Genomic DNA, 20,545 nt, shown 5'->3' on the forward strand with positions numbered 1-20,545 from the left:
CACAAGATCATGCGAGAATCCATCTTGTCAGGCTTCATGTTAAGCACTTGTGGCACCAATCAGTTTCCTATGAGAAACTACTGGGAGCTATGGGCATGGTTTATGTGTGATGACAGTGAGAAGTGACTGTTCATTCGAAAGCAACAATGGCAGCTCCTGAAGAGGTTAGTATAGGTGCTGCTATGGCATCAGTTATATCAGAACTGGAGAGTATTTAAATAACTACATATCTAGTTACACTGACTTGCTTGCTAGCTTTCAAAGTATCTCAGACTGCAGCTTGTTGTTGTGTTTTCTCTTCAGCTTTCCCCTCTATGTAATATGGTTCGTTGATTTAACTGGTTGAAGTTAGCTGTGATAGACTTTGATAGATGCTTCATCCAATCACTGCCAAGTATCTTTTGAAAGTGACTGCCCTCTTCCAAACAGTTTCCAAGGATTTCTCAGATGGTTCTGTGTAACAAACCATCTGGCGCGTCAGGTTAGCATTGGCATGCTTTGATCCATAGACTGTATATAACGATGGACATAGTGAGGTGACCCATTGGTTTGTGCTTGAGCAAGTTTGAATGGCATACAGCAAAGCCTACTAGAAGTCTTCAAATCTCATTAACGGAACAATAATTTCCAAAATGACCACCAACATACTTACTAGAGGGCCTGAATTTCGCAATTGAGGACTTAATGACTTGTTGAAAAAATGTATTGACTTATCATTTCTAGAGAGAAGTTGACGCTGTTTGAATGGGAGTCATTTGGAGCCAGGGATTTTTTAGAGCCAGCATCTAGTGGCTATCTGTGGCATTGCACTCCGCATTGGCTTCAGCCTCAAGCTGTGGTAACTGCCACTAGCTTGGACCCTTTTACTTGCAAGGCTAGTTTTAATCCTCATCACTGTATTTCAGACTAAAACAAGTTTACGAGCTGTTTACAAGCATAAATAAATGAATTAGACTGTTTATGAGCATGAATATGTGTGCGTAGTAAGTGTGGGTTTGGGATGAGGACAGGGTCAGGGTGAGAGCAGTTAGGTCTCAGTGTACAACTGTGTATGAGTAGCAAGGTCAGTCGACAGTAGCCTGACAGATTCTCACAGTGGCAGTGTCAATATGACAGATGCCTGCGATGTTTGGAAGTCATCCACAGCCCTGTCCTCTCACATCCTCTGCGTTATTATACAGGTAGCAAACAAGCCAAATCACAGAGGACTACCAAATAGGAATCCTAATTAGACCAAACTTACTACAATAATTTGAAGTATATTTCTATTTTTCACAAATTCAGAAACAATCAAGTGTTCATGCAAAAACTCAAATGTGCCAATGCAACAACAACATGGTATTTCTAGCTAAAACACAGACACATTAGCCAAATGCTCAGATCAGATAAAAGTCTGACAGGAAAAAAGAATGAAAATATCCTCAGCAACAAAGAAATTGATAGCACTCTCCTCTGAATCCCACAGTACTTACTTAGTGTGTTGCTGAAATCCTATTTTAAGAATGGAATACTTTGGGAATGACGTGCTGGTTTGTTCCTCATTTTTCTGGATCTGTCTGGACAGGTTGTGGTGAGGTGATGTTATGGGAGAGGAGCAGTTGTGATGCTTTGATTAGGCAGTTTGGGAAAGGCCAGGACCCTGCGGTGCAAACATTAGAAACATGAGCTCCACTGCAGCAGCAGCAGCATTGACCAGACTATTCAAAAGGCCTCCAGAGAATGCAATCAAATCTATCATAAGATGCTCTACACACCCTTTGGAGTTCATTTTCATCAGTCAAACTGCTCCGTCAATCGATCAACAGCTGCTTGGGCAACAAATACACCTCTGCAGCAATCAGGGTAAAGCACATAACCTAATTTGATTACACTGATGAATAAGGGCAGCCATAATGGGATGCATTTGGACTCCTTGTACGGCTGGTACAAGGATTTCCCCATTGACTAATGCATGTGAGAGAGGAGCTTGGAAACAATAGGATCTTTAGATGAGAGAGCAGCAATAAAAAGGAAAACACAGCCAGCCAACCTGGAAGGCCAGAGTCAAGGTGAAAGCCTGATTAATATCCTCTCACATTGGCCAAATAGCTGCTCTGCTGCCACCAGACATTAATTGTGTGCCTGGTGCAGAAGATGTACTCCTTTTGTAATTAACCCTTTTAAGCTTGCATAGATGGAGGCAGATAAATAAGGAAAGGATCTTGCCAGGTAAGCATTTTAACAAGGTAACACCATGGGCTGCAGTGCTGAGGACAAGGAGGTAAAGCTTCAGTATGAGTTGACATCAGGACCAGCACAGATCAAGGAGGGATGTGGGGGGCTTGAAGGAAGGACTCATTATCCTCGCAGAAAACCTCAGGGGGATTCTCTGCCCTGTCTCTGAAGAAGTCTGGTTGAATGTGTTGTTCCTTACAGCTTTGAGGGCAGCCTAATTCCCCAACTGAGGACTCAGTGGAAAGCTCAGGTGTGCCTCAGTAACCAGCGTTATTTCTCAGAAATGGCAAGTAGACTGTAAACATACTGTTTTGCATGTGCAAAGGCTTGAGGAGGACACAAAATCCACAACAACAGTGTGGCAAAGTTATACGCATAAACCATTTCCAGTCATTGATTTTGGCATGTGTCCAGTGCATGGCCCAGTGCACTTCCAGTCCAATTATAAACAGACAGGCTGCAGAGTTAATCAATTCATACAGAGTCATTTGGACTGCGATAAGTCAGCTAGTGTTGCATAACTGTGGTGCCCTGCTAAATCACAGCCTGTGCCAGAAAATCACAGTGCAAACCTGCACAGCTGCTGGCCTGCACTGCACGTACTGGCACACTCCAGCCAGCTCTGCAACTGCGGTTTATCGTGCTTCCATGCCAGTTCCACACAAGCCACATGTCATTTTAAGTAGCAACCCAGGGAGCAGTGTTTTCAATATTCTTGCTTCCATTAAACACCAAAAAAACCCCACTAATGGTGAAATACGCAACAGAAAAAGCCAAGCAAATTAACATCTGCTTTATTAATCAGACAACAACAGACACTTGTCCGAGTAATTCCTCTGTTTGAGTCTTGGTTCATGGATGCAGAGTGAAGCAGAATGCAATTAACACGCTACCCCCCCCCCCCCCCCCCCCCCCCCCCCCCCCCCACCCCCCCACCCCCCCACCACCACCACCACCACCAAACCCCTCTTTTATCCCCCCGGCTGATAATAATCAGGATTTTGCATCCCTGTAACTCACAGAGGAGGAAAACATTCAAGTTTTGATGGGAGCTCCGTATAAGCCTCCTCATCTGCATCCTCTGGAGTGTTTTTTCTAACTTGTTTGGGATATTTTAACACATGATTTAGGTTTCTAGAGTCTGTTGAAAATGAACCAAAAGCTGAACATCTAGGACATATACAGGCTCTAATAGCAAACACCCAATGGCAACTTCCACCTAATCAGCATTCAGGGCAAGTATGAGTACCACATTAACACAAACATGGCAACAACACCACCTTACCTCCTTGCTAGTAATGACAGCAAAGCACTAGTTCTGTAGAGAGACACAGAAACATTACAACACACACACACTTCCAGCAATTTAACACTGAAAGAGGCCGTTGGTATACGGTCAGGAAGCTGTGTCTCAAGTCTTCAGCTAAATATGCCTTAACTGCATATTTACAGGCCAGCTTTCAGTTTCAGCTGTGATTCTTGTGTCGCAAATCTGTAGGCAGGGTATCCAGGAATACATCAATGAAATACACAGGAAACAGGCAGCGAGAGAGGAAAGGCTGGGAAAGCAGCCATGTTTGTTATTAGCCTGCCCTATCTGCCCTTTGCACCTGGAATAACACAGCAAAAGACTATAGCCAAAGTCATCAGACAGTGTACTGTTATACACTGCACAGCCTAATAACTGTAACATCAATATTGAGTTATTTCTGCGTTTTACTATTAGGGCTGAGGTAATAATAGAGAACTACATGGATATACTACATGAATAGTTCCTGCACACTTCGCTCTGACCACCTGAAACTTGTATTTGTTTAAAAAGTCATCTGAGTCCAGGAAAAGAAGCCTTTGGTTTACAGTGGACTCATTCTTCCCTTTCAGCTTTACCAAGAGCAGAGCAGGAACTCACAGGGTGGAAATGGATTCCCTGGTTCCAAAGCAAAGGATGTGGAATTTTGGAGCAATATGAGGAAAGATTTTTCAGAGTTTCAGCACAGGAAACAAAGCACAACACAAACTCCAGCATGAATCCTCCCTATTTTTAAAGCAGTTTTCTACTTAGATAGCGTTCCTACACTTGTGTCTTTATGTTCAGGAGAAAACCTTACTCTGTGTACTGTTGTTGTGCCTGCATTCCTGTTTTACTCCACATCACATGCTAAAAGCTGCTCCTGAAAGTAATGAAAACAGTTGTAAGCACGAGCAGGAATGAGGACAAGCTGAACAGACCTGTCTTCGAGATCTGTTTTGAGCTCAGCCATGACCAAGCCCTCACGCATTCCTGCCTCCTTCTCAGATTTCTGTCCACAGGAGGGACAACAGCGAAACCTCCGTGGTTTTTGTATGTGGAATTATTTTTCCACCACTGCCCACATAGGCTCCGCATGGGGCACGGGGCCTGCAACTCTGCTGGATGTTTTGATTCCTCTCAGAGCCTCAGAGTTCTGTAATCTGTTCCAGAGAAAGTGCGCAAGCCAAACGGAGAGACAGTGTAGCAGACATGTCGAGACAATAACGAGCACGTCATCACTGTGTGGCAGTGGATAGCCTGCAGCAACACATCATCCTCAGAATCCCAGATTTCATTATGGAAAGTTTTTCTCCTTCTCGCACTTGAAATTCTTTTAACTAAGTGGTTGTTTGTCAGACTGTTTTTTTTCCCCCCCTCTCTCCATCTTCCGATTTCTGCCCCATGTCATACTATTTTCAGCAAGATGAGGTTTGATGGGAGCAGAAAAGGGGAATTACACAGTGTCTGATCTCTGCGTGACTGTGGGTTTTGGTTTAGGGTTGAGAGTTGGGAGAAGGATGACAGAAAACAGTCACAAAGAGGTTGCTTTAGTTCATGAGCATAAAAGTAACAGACCACCAAAAGGAGATCCAACTGTCAATCAGGCCAGATCGGAGCCAATAGCAACATGTTGCACCTGCCCCACTACTGAACTCCCAGTGTGAACGAGCTCCGCTGTGTAGATAATTACAGTGTCCGAACTGCATTTTTCCGAGGTCAAACCTCCCGAAACTTTGTGGCAGGTGGGGCGGGATAGAGGGGAATTTTTCTTTGTCTGCACGCATTTACTCTGTGACAGTGCACTGAAAGGGATTACATCATCACTATTGTAGCTTCAGAGCCCTCTGCTTTCCTCCATTGGCTGGCATACAGTGGATCGTCCGATCCAGACAAAGACTGAGCATTCCAACAGTTGAGCAAGCAGGAAACGCAGACCCCTAGTCACACCTCATTACAGTCAAACTCATCAACCCCATCGGTCACCAGCAAAAAGGCAATCACACCAAAAACCACTGGAGGCCATATCATCATCAAGTCATTTGACTTCTGACTATTGGATGACTAATATTGGTCAGACACAATCAGTCATGTTAAGACTGACAGAGCTTCTCTTTTTTCTAAAAAAAAAAAAAAGATATAGGTCAACTATTTATGTCTGAAGGTCCCGTCAAAACAAGGAATATGCAACTCATTTTGATGTTTGTCGTAGAAATAACAAGCATAAAGAAATCAGCCTTGTAGCTGACATTGGCCATGTTGGTACACCAGATCATTCAGGGCCGTATCTCAAGGTCTGTTTAGTTTGTTGTTCCAGCTTATCATCAGTGACAGGCAGTTAAAGGTGGCAGGAGATCCGGCCCAGGTAGAACAGCACATCCACAAAAGGTGAGGAAATTTGAGAAACGATGTAACTTTAAAAGTTTGTAGCCAAGAGAAAGAGCTTGGTCAAAACTTTAGTCTAATCAATACTGGATGTAAGCATTAGGATCATTAAATCAATAAGGAATTCTGCACTTTGAACTTGAGAATTAATGATAACAATAATCTCATTATTCATTATATAATGTAAACAGTTAATGTAGGCATTTCAATGATGGCCACTTAGCATAATTGCACCCTACACATTCTAGAGTGGCAAATTATAAAGCAGCACGATGCTCCTCTTGTTGTTGCCTTTTATCTTTGCCTAAGCTATTCCCTACCAGCCAATACACAGGAGACAAAAGAAACATAAGCTTAACTTAGCAACAGGAAACATCCCTCTGTGAATGTGTGGGCAGGGTAGGAAGACAATACTACAAATGAAGCACAATAACAATTGTTGTCATTATGTGAGAAGTGTAATGCGAAAAAGTGAAAATAGAAACACTGTCCTTCAGTAATAGCACAGGAGGAAACATGAGAAGCAAAGGTTTTTCTGTCAAGGAACGAGACATGTTTCGAGTTTGTGCTGCAGGTGCATTTTGATAAGAACAGCAAAAACAGAAAAAGAAAACTCATCTTAGGACTGAACATGCTATGGCTGCAAAGTGGTCTCATGTCCTCAATTGAGCTGTTAGTCCCAAACAGTTCTGTCTCATCTTAACCTTGAGTGGTATTTCTGTCAGCAGCATGAAACACAGACTTGTTGTCCCATTGTGGCTGATTAAAACAGAGCATACACAATAGTGATATAAAGCTGCTGCATTTGCATTAGATTAAGTCTCTATAAGAAATCCCATCATAAAGAGCAAGACGCAGTCAAGTGTGAATAATGGCTATGATTTGAAACAAGCAAACGGGACAAAGCTGAGATTAGACTCACCAGTAAGGATGGCAGTGCGGCTGTATGATAAGTGATGATAAGTCAGCTAAGCCTATAAAGAATGCCAAAAATCCTTGCCCAAAGCTCAACTCCAAAGCTTCCTCCTTTTTTCACCTGACTCATGTCAAGTTACACAACTCCAAGACACTATGATTCATGGAGGAGGGGAGGCCACTGGGTTTTTAAATTTCCTACCTGCATAGTGGTGACTAGATGTGTTGCAGCTGATATTTTGTAAATAAGCTCCTCTTGGACACAATACTGCATATGTTAGAACTTTGAAAGGCACATGGTTGTTACTATCCAAACAAACCTCTGTTTGTCTGGTAGCTCTGCATTACCAGATCATTCCTATTATATGAGGCTGCTACCACCGTGATGATCTGTATTATTTCTCAGTTCCATAACAGTCTCTCTGATTATTTTGGATCAGAAAACGCTGTGTTTGTGCATGTTTTGCACACAAAAATCAAGAGTACAGCAAAAGCAGGGTCTGATTGGTTATTTTCTGATCAAAACACACTCTTATTCAATAGGGAATATAACATAATGGGCAACATCATGTATAAAATGTAACTTAAAGCATTGCATATTGATTAGGCTGGACTCTATTCATCATTCAATTACTTTGGCCTTATCTGATCAACCAGGTGATGAACCAGACAGGCTCTTAAGGCTGTAAAACAACCACAGCTCTCAGGTCCAGGGCAGATGTGGCACAAGGGAATCACCTGGAGCCTGAGATCCCCCTGCTCGTGTGAGGTATTACATGCTAAATAAAATATAATACAGATTTTCGGGTGGTGACAGTCACACAGGGAGACATCCATACATCCTGTGTGATGTAGTGTACACGGTGCCACCTGTGAATCGTCTCTGTAAAGCAGTGCTGGGAACAATGCCCTTGACATGCAACGACGCAGCGGATACACTGCCAATACATTTTTGACAGCCCCGGTGATAGAAACGTTTCTCACCGAATGCACTTCGTCTACCGAGCAGTCCTATTAGTTAAAAACACTGGCACTGGTTATACACTGCAGCTTCACACAGCACAAAGATCTGCTTTGTCCTCCTCAGACAGCCGACAGATGTTGGTACCGCGAACAACACCCCGCACATGACTAGCACCACACTCCCGACTCACCTTTTCTCCTTTTCTACCTCAAGCTTTTTTTTTTTGGATGACACCCAATACGAGGCGGTTTTCCTCCTTTTGTTCAACTCGTAACAAGGTCCCACAAGTCCGAAACACAAACTGCGCAGCGCTCTTCTTCGCCTTCGCGGGAAAACGCGTTCGCTCCTCCGCGTCTAAACCGAAAATGTCCCGGTGTGTCGCTCTCAAAGGCAACTTGGAAGTTTGATAGAAAGTTACGGGTTTGCCTCGCTGCGCTATGCAGCTGCTGGAGGGATGAGATCATTCAGGCAACCTCCCCTCTCTCTCTCTCTCTCTCTCTCTCTCTCTCTCTCTCTTTCTCTCTCTGTCTTTCTGCCCCGGAGTCTCGCGAGAAGGCTTCGTGGAGAAAGCAAACGTTTCCGTGGCAACTGTGCTCACCTGTAGTGTGTAGACGGAGTGGAGGGGAAACGAAGAGCTCTCACTCTGTCGTTAAAATAGGAGGTTGGAAACTACGAAACGACGTCCAGTTATATGCCCTAGGTTTCACCATGTCAAAATTTAAATAAAGCTGATATGAGCAACATCTTTCCACTCACAATAATGATATTTAACCACACACACACACACACACACACACACACACACACACACACACACACACACACACACACACACACACACACAGAGGGTCCAGTGCAGTTACTGTGCACCTACTGCAAATGTATTGCAAATGCTATGTCCTGTTCAAGTTGGAAAAATTATGGCCACAAGAAATTAGAATAAAATGAACTTTTATAATGTTATACAATTCCTATAAAAAAAAAGATCAAAATTGTATTGCTTAATGTTGTTGGACTAAAATACATGAAAATCAAAAGCATCGTCCAGAGTTATAATTTACATATTATACAAATTCAGATGGGATGAGATTGTTTTATTTTATAATTTTATTAAGTGTACAATATTATTCACAAACTGAATTGAGTGATTCATCTGTCATACATAAAAAATCTTTGGGGATATTTTTCTGCAAGCAGTGTGTGAAGGGGAGCAGTGCAGAGGGTGCAGGAGAGGCCCCTGGTCTTTCTCCTCCAGTGTTTGCTGAATATATAAGCTACATTAGTAACCTGACAGTGAGGCACTAACCAGTGAGCCTGTGAGAAAGATCTGTATCAAATACCCTCATGCATCATGAAACCACAAACATGTGCTTGCTTCTGATGCTTACATCAGAATGCTCTTCATCGATTACAGCTAATCCAGTCCTTGCCCACAAACTCACAAAAAAAACTGTACAACCTTGGCCCGAACCCCACACTCTGTGACTGGCTTTTAGATTTCTTCACTGGCAGACCACAATCTGTCAGAAGTGGAAATCTAACCTCACACACTGTGATGATGAACACTGGCACCCCACAAGGATGTGTTCTCAGCCCCATGCTCTACACACTATATTCACCTACGACTGCATCACCTCACACAGAGACAACACCATCCTGAAATCTGCTGACGACACCAAAGTCACAGTGGTCTGATCACTGGGGGTGATGAAACAGCATACAGGAGAGAGGTGGCAAGTCTGGTGACATGGTGTAACAACAACAACCTCTCTCTCAACACAGATGAGATGGAGATGGAGGAAGGAAGGAGATGATTGTGGACATGAGGAAGGAGAGGAGACCTCATCAACCGTTGACGATCCGTGAGCAGCTTTAAATTCCTGTTTCCACGTCAGTAATGACCTCACCTGGACATGTAACATCACCCAGCTGGTCAAAAAAGCACAACATCGGCTGTAATTTCTAAGGAAAATGAGGAAAGTCATGTCACTGAGGATTTTCAGCAGCTTCTACAGTTGCATCATATAGAGCATCTTGACCAGCTGCATCACTGTGTGGTATGGGAACAGCACCGCCATGGACCGCAAACGCCTGCAGAGAGTGGTAAAGACTGCTGAGAAGATCTCTGTAGGACAGCTACCACCAAGTAGAGAGTCCACAGAAGAGCCTGCAGCAACATCATAGACTCCACCCACTCCCAACACAGGTTTATCACACTTTTGACCTCTGGCAGGAGGTACAGAAGTGTGAAATGCAGGACCTCTAGGCTAAGGGACAGCTTTTATCCTCAGGCCATCAGACTGATCAACAGATCCACATCCACATTCAGATCCACACATACACACACACACTCATTTCTATACCTCGTGTTTCTTTGATAAACGGCATTTAGAGTGGAAGGCAAAGAAAGAATTTCATTGTACAGGGAAATTTGTTTTAACTGTGCATATGACGATAAACAATTTGACTTTTGACGTGGCTTTAAATATGATATGCAAAGACAGTGAGGCAGACTACAACCACCACAGCAGCTTCATGCAAAGGGCGAAAACCCCTGCACAGTGTCAGGTAACTGAGTGTTTCATTTTTGTCACAAATGTCCCTGCAGCAACTTGCCAAAGACATTAGGGCACTGCCTGGCCAGTGTAGCCTGTGGCTCTGACATCATAGGCTGATGTGGATGAGAGCGGATGTGCAGAAAATCCACAGCTAATCTGCAGACCTTGCTCACAATGCATACTGTGCATAGAAAACCAAAGCTGGATGAGAGCTCATTACACAGTGGCAAGGTAGAAGATTACCTAGATGCATGATTTAGGACTTGACTTCAGGTGTCACTGTGGTAGTAAAGCACTGACTGCAGCCCTATCAGCCGATGTTACTTGGAAATGCAGATCTAGTAAATTATGTGGAGAAAGAAGATCTCCACAAAGGCTGAATGAATCAGCAGATCAGAGGATGCATAATGCAGGAGTTATTTTAGAGAGCGTACGTATTAGTGACAACATGCATCACAATTCCACATCCTTCCTACTATATTTAAAGCCTCATTACTATGCCTATACAGGGCTGTTTCAGACATGACAACACCTATTTTTGTCAAATTTGCATCATAGGCAGACATCTTTAAGGTGCCTCACATATTATAATTGACCGATTCAAAAAAGATACATCAATGAGTGCGAAATGTGGTTTTTAGATTTTTATTCCAGTGCAAACATTTTGTGAGTGTGTGTGCTGTGAATGTTAATTTGTAACAGCATGACAGAAGTTATCTGTATGTATAATCAAGTATGTAGCACCATCTGCTGGCCAGGCTAGCATAGGACAAGAAGAAGAAGCACATGCAAACATACTGGAAATACCCTGTTTTTCAAGTTATTATTTTTCTGAGGTATGCCCTCATTTGTTTAAACTGGGTATAATACTGTACAGTCTGCTGTTGTGCAGATTTATCTTTGTCCATTAACATAAGTTTGAAAGTATGAAACATATATTGAATCTATTCATCCACTACTTTTAAACACTTATAGGGCCTCAGGTAATATTCCCACAGAGTTTCAGAATATCACCCTCATTTAATAAGGTTTAAAAGTGTGGAGGACAGCATATCAGCTTTGACTGTTATGGATGAGAAGTCATTAACATGTGGAGGCTATTCTTAGGTCTTAGTTAATCTTAACAGTCTTTGAATGTCAGGCTCTATGTCAATGGTGGGGAACATTTTGCTGTATCTTTTAAAGGGCTCTCCCTCTGGCCCAATGAGAAATTTCTCAAAGTTCCAAGAGATGTCCATCCTGCTGATGGGACTCCACACCAGAAATTTGGGGTCCTGCATGAGGGAGTAGGGGTCGTCATCAGGATAGGGGAGTTTGTCTTTCAGATAGGCAAAGACAGGATGCGTGTTTGTTCCATTGACATCACACTTCTCAAAGATGGTGAAGTTTGGCTGAAAGCCACCACCTGGACGCACATGCTGCAGTAAATTCAGAATCTCGCCATTGGTGCAGTTCTCCTGCAAAACACACATTCATTATCAGAGTGACATTGATCATATTTGTTCAAGCTGTTCAAGATTCCATTGCAGTATTTTAAAGGCTTAAAAGCTAAGAGTTTAATTAGCTAATTTTGGCTTTAACAGGAATTGAGCTTGTCACACACGAGAGATACATAAAATCTAATGTAGTATCAAAGTTTAAGACCAGCTACAGTTTGCACACAAGGCAACTATGCTGTTATTTTGAATTATTTTATGAGTGAATACTGACTAAAACGACAGTCATTCTCATTGGGTAAAGCAAAGAGAGAGAAGGTTCATTTTAAGAGGTAAATCTCAGCCTAGCCTGGATGTGAGAAGATCCAGGAAGATTTTATCAAATAATGGATTTGATGGAATTGGCTTTGAACATCTGCTGGAATTCATTTTCAATAAATATGCCCAAATATACATCTAAAAGGGAACAGGAAAGCTTGGCACTTGAGGGGTGATGTTTTGTATTAACTGTTGAACTGGCACAGCAGGGTTTGACATGAATAATAAAATGTCAAACTAATATTAGCATATAAACTAATTTCAGGCCCACAAAATCAACTTTTCATTAATACCAGTTTAATTTATAACTTTTTTAAAAACAATTTGATAACTTTTAAATATTATTCATAGAATTGTTAAATGAAATGACAAGCACAGCTTGTAAGTGTCTGCAAAATAGACCTATATCACTGTGGACGAGGAAGGAATGTCTGTGTGTGTGTGTGTGTGTGTGTGTGTGTGTGTGTGTGTGTATGTGGTTCCAGGTATTCCTCATGTTGTGGGGACTTGCCTCCCTTATGGGGACAAAAAGCAAGTCCCTTTAACATAAATCATTAATTTTAGGGTGAAGACTTGGTTTAAAGTTAGGGTAAATTTAGGATTATGTTAAGGTTAGGGTAAGGGTTAGGGTTAGGCATGTGGTGGTTATGGTTAAGATTGAGATAAGTCTCCAGGAAATTAATGTAAGTCAATGTAATGTCCTCTGAAGTGATGGAAACACAATTGTGTGTCTGTGTGTGTGTCTGAATGTGTTTGATTGGATGTATTCTTTGGTGGGGTTGAAAGTGTGCCTTTGTATGCTTCCCTCTCTCATGCATGGTCAGTGTGTCTATTTGGTGCTGTTATCTGTAAGAAATGTAAACTGCTAATAGTTGAATTTGAGCTTTTTCCCCCAATGATAGCTGTACACTTTTTCATTGTACTTTAATTCTTGAATGAATTTTTTTCTGTATAGAACTCAATATTTTTAATTACATTTTCCCTTCACAAGGTAAAAAAGAAAAAAAAAATAAAATTAAAAATTAAATATTGCAGTGTCAGGTTTGATTACTGACCTGATATCCAAACTGGTTACAAGGAAAACCCAGGACCACCAGCCGATGGGGGTACTTGCTCTGAAGCTGGTTGAGCTGGCTGAAGTCCCGGGTGGTGGTGCCTCAGAGCGAGGCCACATTCTCTATCAGGACCACCCGTCCCCTGAACACGTTGAAGTCCACCGAGTCTCCCTCCAGTGTGGTGGCTCTCAGGTCGTAGAAGGTCTTGGCGATGAACGTCATCTCAACTCTTGTGCTTCCACACTTGTGGGAGACGGGATCTCAAAGTGTGACAGTATCCAACTGCTGGTCACCTGACTGGCTTAGGGCAGAAAGCTGCCTTTCAGCTTTGGGTGTCAAATGGCTCTGCAGGAAACTGATCTACACCAGACACACTATACTCTTTCACATGTTTCAGATAGATTGATGAAACTGATTGTAAAACCAAACAAGTTAATGGAGTTGATTTTGGATGGTTTACAATAAGAAGTGTTTTAACCTATTCAGGTCAAGACATGACAAGTGTTTACATTTCTTTTAAACCAAACGTGCTGTTAATCAAAGGAGCATTTTACGTGTATTATCTTCAACATGTATTTGAGTGTACATGCTAATTTCAAAGAGTGTTTAGTGGAGAAAACAGCATGCTTTGCAACATGTTTTCTGCATTATGGTTTCTCTATAAGGTATCAGTTTTCTTAAGTCATCAAAAATTTAACATGTGATCAGTTTTCACAGCACCTGATGAAAAATGAATGAGTCCACTGTCTGAACTCAGTGGACCTAACTTCACTCTCCAGTCTAATCCATTGACTCACCAGTTAATTATCTTTAAATATGAAAAGTTCAATTTATTTACCTCAAAAACATTATACATTACTTGATTTTTTTGCACCATCACTGAGTTTCAAACATTCTGCTAAAAATACAATGGCTGTGGCACCTCAACCGACCCTGAAAAAAATAATACAAACAGGTGTGACACCACTTATAAATGCCACAGGGGGTAATGCCAGTCACATTCATAAAACAAACTGTACATACATTCAGGATGGTGAATAAACATGTACTGCATTCAGACATGTTACTGAACATGGCACAACACTGTTTCCTTTGAGGAAATAAGTCAGTTTTGTAAATGAATCTATTCCTGCACGGCTTGAGTTTCTAGGTGTAAATAATTCAACTTTGCCCTCCTTGGCTACCATGTTGTAGCCTTTATACTCTTCTCACCTTAATAAACAGACTTGTTGATATGAATCCATAAAATACAAATTAATGTGTACTGTAGGCTACAAATCAAATAGGAAAACAACAAGAAAGCAAAGGTGATGGAAAACAGTAAATTGAAGAGTAATTGATGAAGTAGTAGTGCAAAACTGCGATTCATCAAAGGAAATGTTTTAAGTGTGTGCATTGATAGTTTCACTGGAGTAAACATATACAGAAATGCCTTCATGAACTGGAGATATTCAGTCCCTCTGCTGGTAGCTGGTGCTAACTGCATTTACCTGCATGCAACTTCCAGACATACAAAAAGTGAAACCAGTTGAGCACCCTCCTGGTCAACAGGCCACAGTATCTACAAAGAAGGTGGAGGAGGGCTGAATCAAGTCACAGTAGAAAAAAACATCATCAAAAATCAGCCGTGGCACTTCCTGCTAACAGGCGCAGGTCCTCTGAATGTTCTCCTCATTATCTTGTCTACCCTTCTCTTCCTCCAGAGCCACTTTATCCAGATAATCATCCAGAGATCCTAACAAGTTGTCCACGTCTCTCTTGTGAGCCTGCAGCACCAGTTCTGTCACACGGGTGAATGACTGGAGGAACAAGGAAGTCGAAAAAGAAATACATGCATGATAAAAAAGAACGTTGCAGGGAGATTCCAGTGATATTTCTTATGTGACAGACAGGTTCACTGTGTGTCCTACCTCACTGATATTACTGCCGGTTGAAGCACTGGTCTCAAAGAAGTCCATTCCATAGGTTTCTGCTAGCTGCAAGATTCAGTCAGATATGGTTAGAAATAAAGTGAGTCAAAAGTATTTCATCACCTTAGTCAGTTTTAACCCATAAGTAAAGATGTATAGCAGAACACTGGGAGATATATTTTTGTATATCTACTACCAAGCAAAAAAAAGGCCATAGAAAGCCCCAATAAAAAGTGATGTTCACACATGAAATAAGGTTACATCAAACCTTGCTTCCTTCTGTCTTCGTCACTCGCCTCATGGGTTCCTCATCAGACTTGTTTCCTACTAAGATCCTCTGCACCTTGTCTGGGGCACACTGCAAAACAATGACAGCAGAATAGATGAGACAGACAGCATGAAGATGAGAGAATTCATCATCTTGTCACTCATACTAAGCCGCTGGGTGTGCAGCAAGCATCTAAACCTCATTAAAGAGGTTATAAAGATACAGAGTCACTGTGAAGGGCAACAAGTGTAAGAGAGGGAAATGAGAGTGCTTGTTGGCTTACTTCATCCACATCACTGGCCCACTTCGCTATGTGCTGAAACGATGGCTCATTTGTGATGTCGTAAACAAAGATGATACCCTGGATACAAAACCCCAAAAAAAGGATTAATGATTGTATTCTACATAAACCCATAAAAAGGTAACTTGACTTTTGTGATTGTTTATATGGAAGGATCACCTGTGCACGTCTGTAGTACTGTTTGGTGATGGTCTGATAACGTTCCTGGCCAGCCGTGTCCCTTTCACAGAAGACATAACAAACATCAGGAAAAGAGAATCACATAATATGGATGTAAACATACTGTACATGCAATATAATTATATATAAATAAGAGCGTATTTTAACATACCATATCTGTACTCGCACCTTGATTCCATCTATTTCTAGTGTTTTCATTTTAAAATCAACTCCTAAAAAAAACAGAAAAATACATTTTATTTCACAGAAAAGCAGGATCAACCAAAACAAAACACAGACGCAAACACCTTTACAGATGCAAAGTCAAACTGGAATCACTTAAGCAACTGTGACAAATTGGAGAAAAATCCTGACATTGTGGTGTTTTACATGGGCTGTTGTGTGATTGTGAGTGCTTAATGAGTGTTGCTCAGAGACACTGCTAATGAATAGTATCTCAGGCACTGCATAGTGTCAACTTTTAAATCATTGTGACCCCACAAAGCGGGCCGCGACTGATGTGAACTATGGTGGTGTATTTGTCCTGCTAGGTAACAGGACACAGGAGCTAAGAAATGTGACAGAACAGAACTGGCTGTCAACAACAGGAATACATCACTTCATTGGTTTTGTATTAAACCAAAGGCAATATACTGTACTGTTTACCCACTTACATCAGTTCTTGTTTAGTCTTTATGCTGCCAACACTATTGAAGATTCACTCTAAAAAAATATTAGGCTAATGCTACATATTGTATATATTAGATGCTTATTATGTATATAGTATTCTACTTTTTAAGATTACATATCTATGCTTTACTATATTATACTATAGGGCTGCAACTAATGATTATTTTTAATTACTGATTCATTTTCCATTTTTAGTTTAGTCTATGAATTGTCAGTAAATAGTGAAAACTGCTGTTATTATTCCCCATAACTAAAGAAGATGGATTCAGATGTCCTGTTTTGTCCAAACATCATTCCAAATCCCAAAACATTTTCAGTTATTTCACAAAGAAAAGCAAAAATCTTCACACTTCTGAAGCTTGGCCACAGAATTTTCGGCCTTTTTGAATGCAAAATTACTAAATCGATTCATTGATTATCCAAATATCTGGTAATAAATTTTCTGTCGATCACCTAATCAATTAATCTTTATTATGGTTGCAGCTCTAGTAAAGTCCAAGGCGACATCAACAAATCACTTGTTTTGTCTGATTAATAATCAAAAACTCACCGATGTTCAATTTACTTTCACATAAGAAAAAAAAAAGCTGCAAACCTTCAGAACTGAAAAGCTGGAACCTGATAATGTTTGGCATTTTTGCTTATAAAATGACTTCAGTTATTAATAAGTGGGCATTTTCATAGCAGACATTTTGACATATCATAGCAGGAAAAGCACAGGTGTTACTAATAATATTAACAATGTCTCAGTTCTATTTAAGTGTCCCATGAAGCCATGAAATTCAGCCATCATCAATTGTATTATTTTTTTGTTCTCTGTCAAAAAGGCCTACGATGAAAATAGTTGAAGATGAACTTCCCATCAATTGATTTATTTATCATTTCAGCTCTGCTATGCTACACTATATTTTACTATTCTATACACCCGTTCTTGTGCTTCTTTTTGCTGCTGAGACACTTCATTATTTCCCTGCATGGAATCAGTAAAGTTTATCTGACCTTATCCTGCCCTAAACAATTTGCTGTTTGCATAATATTTGTGAATATCTACTAACAAACAGGCAAGTTACTCTAGTGTCACCTGTGGGTCAGGTGACACTGTGCTCTCACAGTGTTCACTGGAGCTGCTCCTATATTTGTCCATAGATCATCACTGCGTCTAACATTTGACTTAAAATGATTAAGATGATTCACAAATTTAAGCTGAGTTGTACAATGTAATGTACAGTTGAACTGAAGTGATTCTAGTGAGAAAATGAGCTTTTTTAACACCTTGTCACTGACACAAGCTTGCATAGTAACACGTGCAGTTTGTGCCTTGCTGGCTTTGTTTGTGTGTTTATATAATATATGCAAAGCCATGCATTCAACAGGTCTGACTGTTCAAGCTGCACCTCAATGCCACGTTGTTTCCTCTCTTAAAGACGCACACTTTTGTTCGGGTATGGAGGGATGACTGAAGCTGTCTAATGTTAACCAATAATCACAATATCAGGAATCTAAATGGAAGGAGATTTTTGTACCACTTTCTCAAATAGCTGAGTTTAATCCTGCGTAAAGCCTTCTCACCCTGCAACCCTTCCAACAAGGAAACGGATCCAGTCCCCAGCTTTCAGTTAACAAACCTTTCACCCTGAATTAAGCTCCACACTTCAATACAGCACTTTCGGTGAAAGTCACAACAAATTTAATAGCATGTCTTTTCTTTAAGTGGGAATAATTTCTAATGTCTTTGGTGTAAAACAGCCCCACCACTTCCAACCTGAGTCATTAGTCCAGAAAATATCAGTAAATCAGCATATCAGTCCACAAGTTACATTCTGTGAATTAAAGGACAGGATCAAATATCAAGCAGAGGAAAAAAGCCTTTCCTGTGGACCCTCCTTCCCATTGTTACTGTTAGAGATAGTCCACGGACTGCCTCTGTCCTTTTTAGGACAATAATGGGCATGTCTTCATAAGAAAATGTTCAAATTTCAGCATATGGTACAGCATAAGTGTAGCTTTCTTAGTGTTGACATGTCTTTCTGACAGTTTCAGGGCTGTTATGGCCTGGGGCCAGTTTGAACTAATCCTACTGGCTAAGTAGGCCTGTTTTTATACTTTGAACGATAGTGAAAAATTACAGTTAATTGCTCTGAAAATTACAGTTAAAGTTACAGTCTCGACATTCATTCAGTAAAAAAGTTGTCACTGATGTTCATCTGGTTCAACCTGTGGCTCCATATGATGCCAGTTTTGACACAGGCGTCACTGAACTTGTTGGATGGCTTACCGATGGTGGAAATATGTGTCGGGTCAAACTCACTCTCCGTAAACCTGCGCAACATGCACGTCTTTCCAACGCCAGAGTCTCCCAGCATGAGCAGCCTGAACAAGAAGTCGTACTGTTTAGCCATGACGAAGTGTTAAAAACATGTAAGAGAAAGCATGACTCTTCCATGTAACTTTTGGTTGCTGTCCCTTCTACTCTGCTGTCGTGTGCTACCTTCTTTGCCCCTCGGAAATTCCTACTTCAGGGCTGAAACGGCTCTGAAGTCACTGAAATGTGGAAAAATTTTAGTGAAGCGTGTTGATTAAATGGCCTTTTTAAATTTAGAAATATAGAGGAATGCTGTGTGCTTCGGTGGCAAAGTTACACAAGAAAAGTTGAAAAGACTCTAGAAACAAGAGTCTAATGGAGAAAAATATTGACACGTACATGTAATTCAGCACTGTATAAATGCAACATCTTTGCCTTTTTATATTTTATGACCACAATACTGCTTTACAATCATCACACAGCTCAAATTTGATCATTTCAGTCGTATTTCACGTTCCTGTGCGCTCAGCTCACATTTATACGAAAACTCCTAGGGTCATGGAAGGCAGCATGCAACCTGCATCTTTGAGGAGGCTGGCTCCTGGTGAGTGAACTGCACTGGGATTGCCACAGACACATCACACTGTGTTAAACTCATATTCAATATTTAAACAAACTATATAGACAGGTCTGTAGCCAGGATATTAGAAGTACTGCTGTCATGAGACAATATCCTAAAGAGTAAACTCCCAATGCCCTGAAATATTACTGAGGACATGAGCTCTGTGTCTTCAACAATGGTGGAAAGTAACTCGAGTACTGTACATTAGTACGATTTTGAGGTACTTGTACTTTAATTGTGTATTTCTGTTTGATGCTACTTTATACTTCCACTCCACTACATTTCAGAGGGAAATATTGTACTTTCTACTCCACTACATTTATTTGACAGCTTTAACACAATGGATAATATAACAAGCTTTTTAAATACAACACATAGTTAAAGATGAAACCAGTAGTTTCCAACCTTTTTAGCTTAGCTTTTGAACCCTTACAAAAAGCAGTGTGTAGTCGGGGTCACATTTCAGATGTCTATGAGTTGTTCACAGCTCCACCAAATAGTGTTTTTCCCTCTAAACTTCTCACATGGTTTCATTTCATAAATGTTCAAAGGATCCAATATTTCACCAAAAATCAAAGACCAGAGAAAAAGTCCAAAAATTGAAAACAGATTTGTGTATCAGAACTTTGTTTTTTCTTCTTTTCTCTCCCATTAATCATCTCACGACCCCTCAGATTTATCTGGTGACCCTTTGGAGGGGCCCGATCCCTAGGTTGGGAACCACTGGACTAAACTAGCTTACTGTATATAGAGTAGTTCAAACTAGCTCCACCTCCAGCAGCTACAACAGTAACATGCTGCTTACACACTGATGCTTCAGTATTAATAATCTACTGATGTCATATATAATAATATATCAGAGGAACCAAACCACTAATTTTACTATATCAAGCTGCTAATATTTATGTACTTTTGTTTAAGAAGGATTTTTCAGGACTTTGACTTGTAATGGAGTATTTTTACAATACTGTATTGGTACTTTTACTTAAGTAAAGGATCTGAATACGTCTTTCACCTCTGGTCCTCAATGGCCCTGAATTCAGACACCTCTCAGTCCTGTTTTATTTCACCACAACTGGAACATAGTAAACTAGAAACATTTAACCAGTTAATATCCTCCGATTGTTCAGTAAATTATCCCTCCAACTACATTTGCATTT

At 40.8% G+C, this 20,545-nt stretch overlaps 3 protein-coding genes across 4 annotated transcripts in view; all 3 read right to left on the reverse strand.

Annotated features, from left to right (window-relative positions):
• Positions 1-8,275, reverse strand: part of LOC137199348 (signal-induced proliferation-associated 1-like protein 1) — a 36,702-nt gene extending 28,427 nt beyond the window's left edge. For both annotated transcript variants that reach the window (XM_067613581.1, XM_067613580.1), the window contains exon 1: positions 7,957-8,275. The gene's annotated coding sequence lies outside the window, so the exon portion shown is untranslated. The remainder of the gene's footprint in view (positions 1-7,956) is intronic.
• A 2,709-nt stretch (positions 8,276-10,984) lies between these two features.
• On the reverse strand, positions 10,985-13,861 carry gpx2 (glutathione peroxidase 2). The gene is made up of 2 exons (XM_067614612.1): positions 13,134-13,861; positions 10,985-11,781 (listed from the first exon to the last, which is right to left on the reverse strand). Exons 1-2 carry the CDS (start codon positions 13,353-13,355, stop codon positions 11,428-11,430), a joined length of 576 nt encoding a protein of 191 aa, XP_067470713.1. The 5' UTR covers positions 13,356-13,861; the 3' UTR covers positions 10,985-11,427.
• A 76-nt stretch (positions 13,862-13,937) lies between these two features.
• On the reverse strand, positions 13,938-18,960 carry LOC137199964 (ras-related protein Rab-15-like). The gene is made up of 7 exons (XM_067614611.1): positions 18,737-18,960; positions 15,944-16,004; positions 15,772-15,832; positions 15,595-15,672; positions 15,312-15,401; positions 15,044-15,109; positions 13,938-14,932 (listed from the first exon to the last, which is right to left on the reverse strand). Exons 1-7 carry the CDS (start codon positions 18,858-18,860, stop codon positions 14,774-14,776), a joined length of 639 nt encoding a protein of 212 aa, XP_067470712.1. The 5' UTR covers positions 18,861-18,960; the 3' UTR covers positions 13,938-14,773.
• Positions 18,961-20,545: the final 1,585 nt, after the last annotated feature.

Source organism: Thunnus thynnus, chromosome 16, assembly GCF_963924715.1.
Source record: "Thunnus thynnus chromosome 16, fThuThy2.1, whole genome shotgun sequence".
Taxonomy (NCBI): Eukaryota; Metazoa; Chordata; class Actinopteri; order Scombriformes; family Scombridae; genus Thunnus; species Thunnus thynnus.

Bases quoted from the DNA above. Each gene is read 5' to 3' on its own strand.
- LOC137199964 (XM_067614611.1), bottom strand. From the start codon at position 18,860: ATGGCTAAACAGTACGACTTCTTGTTCAGGCTGCTCATGCTGGGAGAC. The intron at 15,402-15,594 runs GTAAGCCAACAA...ATTGTTTTGCAG, and splicing joins GGGCCAGTGATGTGGATGAA to TGTGCCCCAGACAAGGTGCA. The intron at 15,110-15,311 runs GTTTGATGTAAC...TGAATCTTGCAG, and splicing joins CGAAGACAGAAGGAAGCAAG to CTAGCAGAAACCTATGGAAT.